Genomic DNA, 9,472 nt, shown 5'->3' on the forward strand with positions numbered 1-9,472 from the left:
CTACCAAAGTGAGAGAACTAGTGCTCCAAGAGACATAGTAGGTCTATCAACTTTCCTTTTCTCCCAAGTCCAAATACTGAGTTTGGCTTCTTGCTCCAAGGAAGCCTAAGCCAATGGAAAGAGTTGAAGGATTGGATAGATGGGAGTCTAAGAGCAGGTAGGGAATTGGGTAACCACTTCGACAGTGGCAACATGAATGCGAAACTTCCTCTGAAGTATAATGGTCTTGATACCACAACAATCTTAGATAGAGGTGATGGTGTTAGCATCATCACTAAGTAGTAGTGCTTAGAGAAATAGGGATAGCCATCCCTAAAAACATGTCTATTATTAGTAAAGGTTGCTAATGTTGCCACTGTGAAGCCCATGCAACTTCAATGAAATCTTAAGATCAAAACACTTTTAGCATGAGTTTGGGTCACTCCTTTGTAGCGATGAACTTCACCCAACATGTGAACTCTTATGACTATATCTTAGGATGTCTTTGTATACAGGAAGCTAGATTGGTTCTTGATTGGGATAAGGATCCCATCTACATCAGAAAGAGGAGCTAAACTTTGAAAGTTAATCTACTAACATGAGAAACACATCCCATGATCGAAGGCCCTCTTGCCGAGAATCAATCACACCATTGTATATTCCATAACAATACACATGTGGTTTACATGCAACAAAATGCTAGAGGAAGAGCGTGGGAGTTCGGAGTTTGCACCACTTCTAAAGCCAGTAGACTCTGAGAAGTGAATGTATATTCTGGCTACCATACCATGGACGTTCTTCCCAATATAGACACAAGATATGCCACGATAAATGGAAAAGAAATCAGTTAGTTTGCATGCTAGGAATTGCAACAATTACTAAGTTTGAAGGAAAGACTTCTAATGAAGAAATGGTAGCATGGGGATCTGAACATGACAAAGATGAAGAGCCATACCTCTTTCAAAGAAGGAATTGAGGAATATTGGCTTTGACACATTGAAGCAATTGATGCCCATATAGATTTCTTTCATCATTTTGGCAAAGAGAGCTTGATGCGATTTCCACTCTGATTCGACACATGGTGGCCATAGAAATGGAAGAACCACCAAAACCTGAACCTAAAAACCTCTCACTTTGCAAGAAGAGCACAAAACAAAGCCTACGCTAAAGTAAAAAAAGAAGTCAAGTTGAAGGTGGAAGAAAGCGCTAAAATAGAAGACCTTAGGCAGGTTCTTCTTAAGCACTTCAAATCATACAATGGGTTAGACCGCTTTGTATATCTTGAAAAGGCAAAAATAATCCCTAATGACAAGCTTGGAACATCTTTCGATTGAATTCAAGAAGGTTAATTTTACAAGACCTGGCGAAGATTCTAAAGCCTATATATATTGCTGCAAGAATCTTACTCTTGAAGAGGAGTAAGATCCTTGGCAAGACTTAGCAAATTTCCTAAAGCTTGTATTCATTGCAAAGGATCTTAAGAAGGATCTCATATATTTGCTTATATAGTTCCAAGACTACTTTGCTTAAAAGTATAATGGCACGAAAAGTGTGTACACCCCAAAGTGGTCAAGCCATAATTCCAATTGCGGGAAGGAGTAAAACCCTCGAAACATCGAGCATATCCAATTAACCCTCGAAACATCGAGCATATCCAATTAACCCAAAGTACTCTAAAATTGTCAAATAGGAGATTAGCATGCTCGGGTTCATCTCTATGATATTGAACACACAGAATGGGTTTCACCCATATGATAGTACCCAAGAAGAATGGGAAAGTATGAGATTGTGTTACCTCATAAAGGTTAATGCAGCTATAGTTCGGGATCACTGTCGATCACAGAACATGTGCTTGAGCTAGTTGCAAGCAAGGAGGCTTCTAGCTTGCTTGATGAATTTTTGAACTATAACAAAATGTGAATAAACCTAAGGGACTAGCATAGGATGGAATTTTTCCCACTAAATGGGAGACATATGTATATAGAGTTTTGCCATTTGACCTAAGCAATGCCCCCTATGATCATTTTAAAGATTAACGTGCACAATGTACAAGGAGTATCTTCAAAAATGCCTTGAGATTTTCATGGTCACATGGCGTTTTAACATATGATAGCAAGGTGTAGCCCTTCAATCTAAGGGTTCACAACCCTTCATGGAACACGCAGGCTACTATTACAAATGTTTCATCATATTGTATGCCAGTATAGTGAGACCCCTTTGTTGCTGCTTACTATCTTCAAGTGGACCAAAGAATGCCAGAGAGCCTATGACATGCTCAAGAAAGCCCTAGTAACTACACATATTCTAAGAGTTTCCACTCGGGGTATCACTTTCCATGTGCACATTTGATGTTTCGGCATTTGCTGTTAACTCAATCCAGTGATCATGACATGAATTCTAGCTCTGTAAATTTGCTTAGCATAGATCAACTCGGGACCACTAGGAGGGAAGGCCTACCAATGGTCTATGCAGTTAAGAAGTATCGCCATTATCTTTTGCAAATAAGTTTGTTTTCTTTGTTGAGTGACCATCAAGCTCTTCTTTACCTTGTAAACAAACCTTCCACCACGAGAAGGATCATGCATTGGCTTTTAATTTAAATAGAATTTTACTTCACAATCACTATGGCTCTCCCCAAAGCACCAACCCTCTCCTACCAATAAGAGAAGGAAATCTTGATCCAAACCTGAGGCTGAGTGATGACGGGATATCAGAGACGTTGCCCAAAGCACAAGGTTATTATGAGGGCAACAAGCACATTGGGTGCCCAAGTCAGCCTCTAGCAAGCCCCAACCCTCTTTCACAAATAGTCCACCGCTGCACCCTTAAGTAGATACTTGCTGTAGTTCAATGGATGTAAGGTTGGCATTTTATTACATTTGAAATATTTTTAAAACAATCTTCTAGACCTCCTATAGAACCTTCTAAAGCACTACAGAGTACCAAAATGGCATGACTCTTATGCCACTTCTCCAACTCCCGCCTTTACTCCCTGCCGTACGTTGCCAGTTCCAATATGTTAACCACATTGGTTAACATAACTTACGATCAAACTATACAGCATCACCTTCTAACTTTTTTAAAACTCATCCATCACATTTCATTAGTTATTAAACCTTACATAAAAAACAACAATTTCTAAGCATAGCCAGTAGAAAGACTTACTCCAACCAGCATTATTCAACCTCTGCATGGCTTTAACAACATTGATTTCTTGCAAAGTCAGACTCTTTCTTAACCTTCTCACTGAACACTGCCATGAAATACTAAGCATAGCCAATACAAAGACTTACTCCAATCTTGATGAGAACCTTAGATAAACAACAATTCCTAACCTTAGCGAGGACAAAACTTACTCGAACCAGCATTAGTCAACCTCTGCATGGCTAAACAGCATTGATTGTTGCTAGTCAACCTCAATAAACACTGCCCTGAAAAACTATTCAACATGAATACTTAATAAAAATTTGGTAGCACAAGGGCGCTTTGCAACCACCTGCACCTGAAATTAATTGACATAAACTTATAGCTGTAGTGTCTTTGAATAAAAACCACCTAGGATATCATGCCTTGTCTCAAAAAGAATTATGGTTTACCCCGACCTTGTAAACCAGATAAGGTTCATGTATTATTATACATCTTCAAATAATCAAAGTAGAAGTACATATGATATTATACTGATAGAAATCATCCTGCCCCTTTCCATTCAGTGTGAGCACATCACAGTCTAGAAAAGGTTTGAATTGGGCCCTCATACTGGGCCATGAACTCATCGTTGAACTTTTTGAACTTCTCCATAACTTCTGGCATATCTTCTTCAGCTGGCAGTATTGTGGTCCTTAGATGAAATGTGCTGCAAAAACACATTCCGCTTCAGAAAACTTCTTAGTATGAAATATATTCAAAAAACATGTTCAAAGATTATTACCCTTCTTTTTGACCAAAACCCGAACCCGGAACAGTTGATATTCCTGTTGCCTCTAGCAGCTTGATGCAGTAGAAGACATCGGGAGCTTTACCAGCCCTTTTGGCAGCTGTTATGGCAGCTGGTGGCAGCTTGACCTTTGGAAACGAATACATGGCGCCTGTAGCAGTAGTCATGTTTAAATATACAAAGAGTGCAAAATCCTTATCCATACTGTAAGGATCATTACACACATATATTGCTGGTAGATAACATCATGGGTGATTGAACCATGGGACAGGAAAAATAAGATCGCATGTCCAACCACTCTCCCGGTCCATGGGAGGGCCGGGGTATTGGATGGGCAAGAACACCAAACTCTACACCCACCAATCTTCCTGCCCAGGCTAAGAGTTGGACAGGCAAGGCTGCTTGTTCAACAATCTCCCTGCCAATGGGGCATTGGGCAGGTTGCACGCCAAGCCAATCTCCCTGCCCATGGGACAGGCACAGAGTTGGATGGGACGGGCTAAAATGTCCAACCAACTTCCCCACCCATTGGATGGGTAAGATTTGCCATCCAACAAATCTTACCACCAATGGAATGGGCAGTCTTCCTCATCCAACAAATCTCCATCCCCCATAGGATGAAGTTGGACAGGTAAGGTTGCCTGTCCAACCAACCTCCCCGCCCATGCAGTTGGATAAGCAAGGTCGCTCATAGAATGGGCGAGGAGTTGGACCTGCATCTTGCCCATCCAACGGATCTCCCTGCCCAGAGGGAGTTGAGGTCAAGGTGGGCACTGGCTGATGGGTGCACCCTTCCTTATAACTAGCCTAAGAATTAGTACCTTCAGTGAAATTGCAAGTGATATTTCTGCAGCTGTTGAACCCATCTGTCATGATATGAGCCCGTCTCCTTAGCGACTCCAAAATCGACTTGCTGCAACATTCAGCCAAAAAAAAACAAAGCATGCAACAGAGAGATTAACTGTGGAACTCCCTATTCATCTAGCAGAAATAAAGCATGAAAAACCGAGCAATATTTTGTACACACTGCTAAATAATAATTATAATCCCATAAGGAGCATCAACCTCTCTTTTGCATATCGAGGGTAAGAGATGTCATTTGGTTTTGGCGGATTAACCATCAGCCCTACCTGAAAAGTACAATGACAGATAAGAGGGGCAAATATCCTGCTTTCTTACTAATAAGTGGGCTACAAAAAAGGATCTAACAATTATAAGGACAGGTGGGACTTGGATGGAGTAGATCCCTAGGAATGACTTACAAAAATTTGACCAGGGACGTTTGGACTCAGGGCAATCGATGCCACTTTGTATAGCTCATCGACCGTCTGTAAATGGGTCAAAAGTACTGCTTAGCCCAAAATATATACACTCGAGAAAGCTTAAATAACATAAAATTCTGGTTTTTGAGTTTAATGCAGCATATACTCATAATACCTTTGGGGCGATATTTGTTAGCTCAAAGTATCCACCTCGCTGACCACATTCACCCCAGTAGCCTTTTGAGACAGTGTGGAAAGATACGAGTTCGACTTCTTTGCTGAGAGGCGGTCCCATATCCATCAAAACCTGTATCCAAGGTTTTGTGGTAATGTCAATGAGAAAATCATAAAAGCTTTCCCTGTAACTTGGTGCAAAATATGCCAATACACCGTGTAGCAACACGACTCTATCTCTCTCTCTCTCTCTCTCTCTCTCTCTCTCACCCTCGCACTTCGGTGCCGTCATAAGGATCATATATGGTCTGCAGGCTTGGCTACGACATTAAAACTACTCATTCATTCTCTCTCTCTCTCTCTCTCTCTCTCTCTCTCTCTCTCACTCTCACAAACACGCGCGCGCGAGCATGCACGCATTATGTGGGGGGGGGGTGTGTGTGAGAGAGAGAGAGAAATGAAATGAAATGATATATTAATGTCTTCAGAAGGCCAAAATGACCTATGAGACCAAAAAGGTTACAACAATTGGTGGATCTGATACAATGTCTGTGTAAGGAAAGCTAAAAACAACTAAACAACTATGAGAGAGAGAGAGAGAGAGAGAGAGAGAGAGAGAGAGAGAGAGAGTTGGCACTCACCTTCTTAGCACTTAAAAACGGTCTTTCATCCTGATAGATATTCTGTTGGTACACTTCATCAGCGAGCATCACAATATTTTCTTTGTAGCAGAACTCAATGAGGTCCCGAAGATTAGCTTCTGAAAGGCACTGCCCTGTTGGGTTTCCGGGATTGATGAAGACCAGTGCACGGACCTAATCCCCCACAAGAAAAACAACCAATGAAGAAGTTGAGAGACTTATTAGATGGTTATTGTTTGAGGTTAAGCAAAAAGCAATGAAAAGCCTTACAGTTATCCCCTTTCTACGTGCCACAGAGACTTGATGCCTTAGATCTTGGATATCCAATCCCCAATTAGAGTCCTCGTTTAGATAATAAGGGACTAATGTCCCACCAACCAGCTGAATTGTAGCTGAATAAAGAGGATACTGTGGTATTGGACACAACACCTGCAACCATTGCCATAAAGCCACTTTATTTATAATAAGAATGTATTTTCTGGAAGGAAAAAAAATCAATAATATAAAGAACCCCAAATATTATACAGTTTTGTAAAAATTCAATAATACAAAGAACTTCAAATAGTATACAGTTTTGTAAAACCAAAAACTTCCAAAAATATACGGATGGGAAAGGACATACCCCATCCTTGTTGTCCCGAGTGATGATGTTGAGAAGCTGCATCACACCTTTACTAGCCCCATCAGTAAGAAATATGAGCTCTGGATCACTGCACAGTTTAAATTAAGTCAAAAGCTAATCAAAAATCAAGATTCAAATAGCATAGAAGTAGCATATCTCAATGCCTTTAATAGACCATCAGCGCAATGTCGCCACTAGTTACCTGTTTAAAGCTGCAACAATACTGAGAGAGAGAGAGAGAGAGAGAGAGAGAGAGAGAGAGTCCTCTTGTGGTTGCCGAGCGTGGTATGGAATGCCATGAGCAAGGTGAAGACCTGTATTAGCTCTCCCACCCTCTGAGGTGGTCCACAACAGATGTGCCTGGGTGAGTTTGTCAACTGCTTTCCTTGTGTTTTCTGTGTGTGTGTGTGTATGTGTATGTGTATGTGTGGTTGGTGCTCTAGATGCAGGTTCCTGGTTGCCAACACAAGGTGGTGTGCCATATGCGTGTGCGTGTGTTGGGGGGGGGTGAGTGCATGCATGGGAGTGTCTGGACTTTGGGTGCATGCAGTGGAGGATGTGGAATAAGGTTGCACTGTAATATTTACCTTGGGTATCCATCTCGCCTCAAAAGGAACTCAGCAACTTCTTGCCGGATACCAGGTAATCCACGCGAATCACTGTAAGCACCTGAGCCCACCACATTCAAACACACAAGCAATTGTAATGATACTGGTAAGTGGCATTGCTTTAAATATTACACATGCTTTGTTAGGGTGAAAACGTCACTTACCAAGTCCACCAGATGTGTATGACAGATAAAGCTTTGCTCTAGCAATAACATCAGCAGGGAATAAGAGGTCCACATTTAGATCATCCATCAGAAATGGTGCCTGGCAAAGTGCCATCACCTGCAACCAATGCAAAACAGTCATCCGCAAGTTGTCAGCATAATGCAACAAACAATCTACCAAAAAAACAGATATATTCAAGGCTACAATGGGAACATAAAGTATCAAGAAGTCTACGGTTACCTGACGAGGAAACGTCAAGGGCTTCTGCCCTAAGGCATGTGGATTGCCAACATTAGTAAATATAATCTGCAAGGGGCACAAAAGAAAAATCTTGGAAAAGCAGGAAAAGGTATGAACACCAAGTGGGCAGAAGAAGAGACTATCCCAGACTGCGTGCTGATCATTCAAAAAGCTTCAAATCATCAATCCCATCATGCATGGCATAGACTACATGATATGATATCCCGCTCACATCACGAGCACCCAAGACTGGGTGCAGGTTCATAAGTAAAGATATGTTTGCCTTAGTGGACAAATATCCATAGGTAAACCACCACATAAGGGAAGCATTTCTATTAGTGTTGATGAGGTATAGGCTTGAAAGAAGCTGCACAAAGCATGAAGATAGGGAATCTTGCATGCCGGGCACTCATCCGACTCTTCATATTTGCGGTGAGCTTCTCATCACCATAGGTGCCAGAGACTCATTTCAACCAACTTAAAATTGTATGCATATGAATGGCATGACAAACACTTCGAAAGGCCACGACAAGACAATTTCATGCATGTTAAAGTGTTTTGAAGCCACTTCAAAAGCTTAATGTGACAAATATCAAGATTAGTTTTCTCCAAGGATGAGTTTGAGAGCTTTATGAAACTATACTCAGATTGGTTAATCTTATAAAGAAGTTGTAGTCAAATTCTCGGATAAGGCTTGCTTTAAATGCGCTAAAAAAGAATCGTGTTCTAGGCGAGTTCAGAAAAATGCTTTCAATGAGAATTCCTGGTAGTGCAACTATGCAAACGCAGCCTGAGTGTAGCATAATTACATGCTATGTGAGCGCAAACAGCTTGCTGTGGTTATCATATTGAACAGCCTAGCCTTCTCTTGTATTCAGCATAGAATCCATCTATCTTTTACATGACAACCTAGAAACAGCTTGCTGTGGTTATCATATTGAACAGCCTAGCCTTCTCTTGTATTCAGCATAGAATCCATCGTTCTTTTACATGTGGTTAGGCCATTAGACAGCCTAGCCTACTCTTGTATTCAGCATAGAATCCATCTTTCTTTTACATGACAATTAGCAACAGTAATTTCCAGCTTTTTGGTTAAACAAAGCACAACTTGCAGCTTTTGCATCAAAAATTGCAGCTAATAAAGCAATTGACGATGAAAAGATGAGCAGTTTGAATCAAGAAAGCAAGGTAATTATGGGAACCTTTTTGCCCTCCTTTTGCAGTTCAGAGGCTCGGATGTAGAGCTCGCCTCGCACAGCATACACGAGCTTCTTGATGTTCTCATTGATGGTGTTGGGGTCAAGAACCTTCGTGGGCGCCATGGGCGAGGAAAGGCCAGTTGGGCGATGAAAGAGAGCTCTTCTATCTACCTGCTTTTGAGGCCCGTGTTGTGCCCCTCTGCAGAAGACAAATTTGGGTTCTGCCCAGAATTCACTGTGCAAAAGCTAACGAGTGGGAGGCCTTCCTATTGGGCGCCCGCTTTGGGATAGGAAGACAAACTCCATATATATTTGTCTATTTATAATTTGCTCTTATTTATATATCATTAAAAGCACACCATATCCATGTGGTTGAGAATTATGGTGTGTGGCTATGGATAATGGCTCCCCCCTCCCCCCCTTTGACCCCTTTCCCTCCTCACACTCATTTTACCTCCTCCCACATGCTCAAAGTGCACCATCAAGCACTTGTTATTTAGTGGGACACACCCCCTTGCCCCTTAGAATAGCTCAAAGTGCACCAATATGTGGCCCATATTTAATCAATGGTGGACTCTAGACCTTAGGGAGGCTGAGGCACGATGGACAGATGTATGCATGGTCTTCAACGTGGCGGACTAGCAACAA

General features: G+C 41.6%; 1 protein-coding gene across 1 annotated transcript; it reads right to left on the reverse strand.

The window, feature by feature from the left end:
• Positions 1-3,417: 3,417 nt before the first annotated feature.
• On the reverse strand, positions 3,418-9,173 carry LOC147615744 (glutamate--glyoxylate aminotransferase 1-like). Its single transcript, XM_086778327.1, has 13 exons — positions 8,828-9,173; positions 7,626-7,691; positions 7,385-7,502; positions 7,200-7,281; positions 6,613-6,700; positions 6,261-6,419; positions 5,991-6,164; positions 5,351-5,482; positions 5,176-5,241; positions 4,979-5,043; positions 4,735-4,826; positions 3,908-4,064; positions 3,418-3,832 (listed from the first exon to the last, which is right to left on the reverse strand). The coding sequence occupies exons 1-13, from the start codon at positions 8,945-8,947 to the stop codon at positions 3,700-3,702; spliced, it is 1,452 nt and encodes a 483-aa protein (XP_086634453.1). The 5' UTR covers positions 8,948-9,173; the 3' UTR covers positions 3,418-3,699.
• Between the last annotated feature and the right edge of the window lie 299 nt (positions 9,174-9,472).

Source organism: Cibotium barometz, chromosome 39 (assembly GCF_041138505.1).
Source record: "Cibotium barometz isolate CiBa-2024 chromosome 39, ASM4113850v1, whole genome shotgun sequence".
In the NCBI taxonomy this organism is placed as follows: Eukaryota; Viridiplantae; Streptophyta; class Polypodiopsida; order Cyatheales; family Cibotiaceae; genus Cibotium; species Cibotium barometz.

Excerpts from the sequence above, each read along its gene's own strand:
- LOC147615744 (XM_086778327.1), bottom strand. The coding sequence starts at position 8,947 with ATGGCGCCCACGAAGGTTCTTGACCCCAACACCATCAATGAGAACATC. Across the intron at positions 7,282-7,384 it reads ATACACATCTGGTGGACTTG|GTGCTTACAGTGATTCGCGT; the intron begins GTAAGTGACGTT and ends TGGTGGGCTCAG. Across the intron at positions 6,420-6,612 it reads CTCGGGACAACAAGGATGGG|GTGTTGTGTCCAATACCACA; the intron begins GTATGTCCTTTC and ends CAATGGTTGCAG.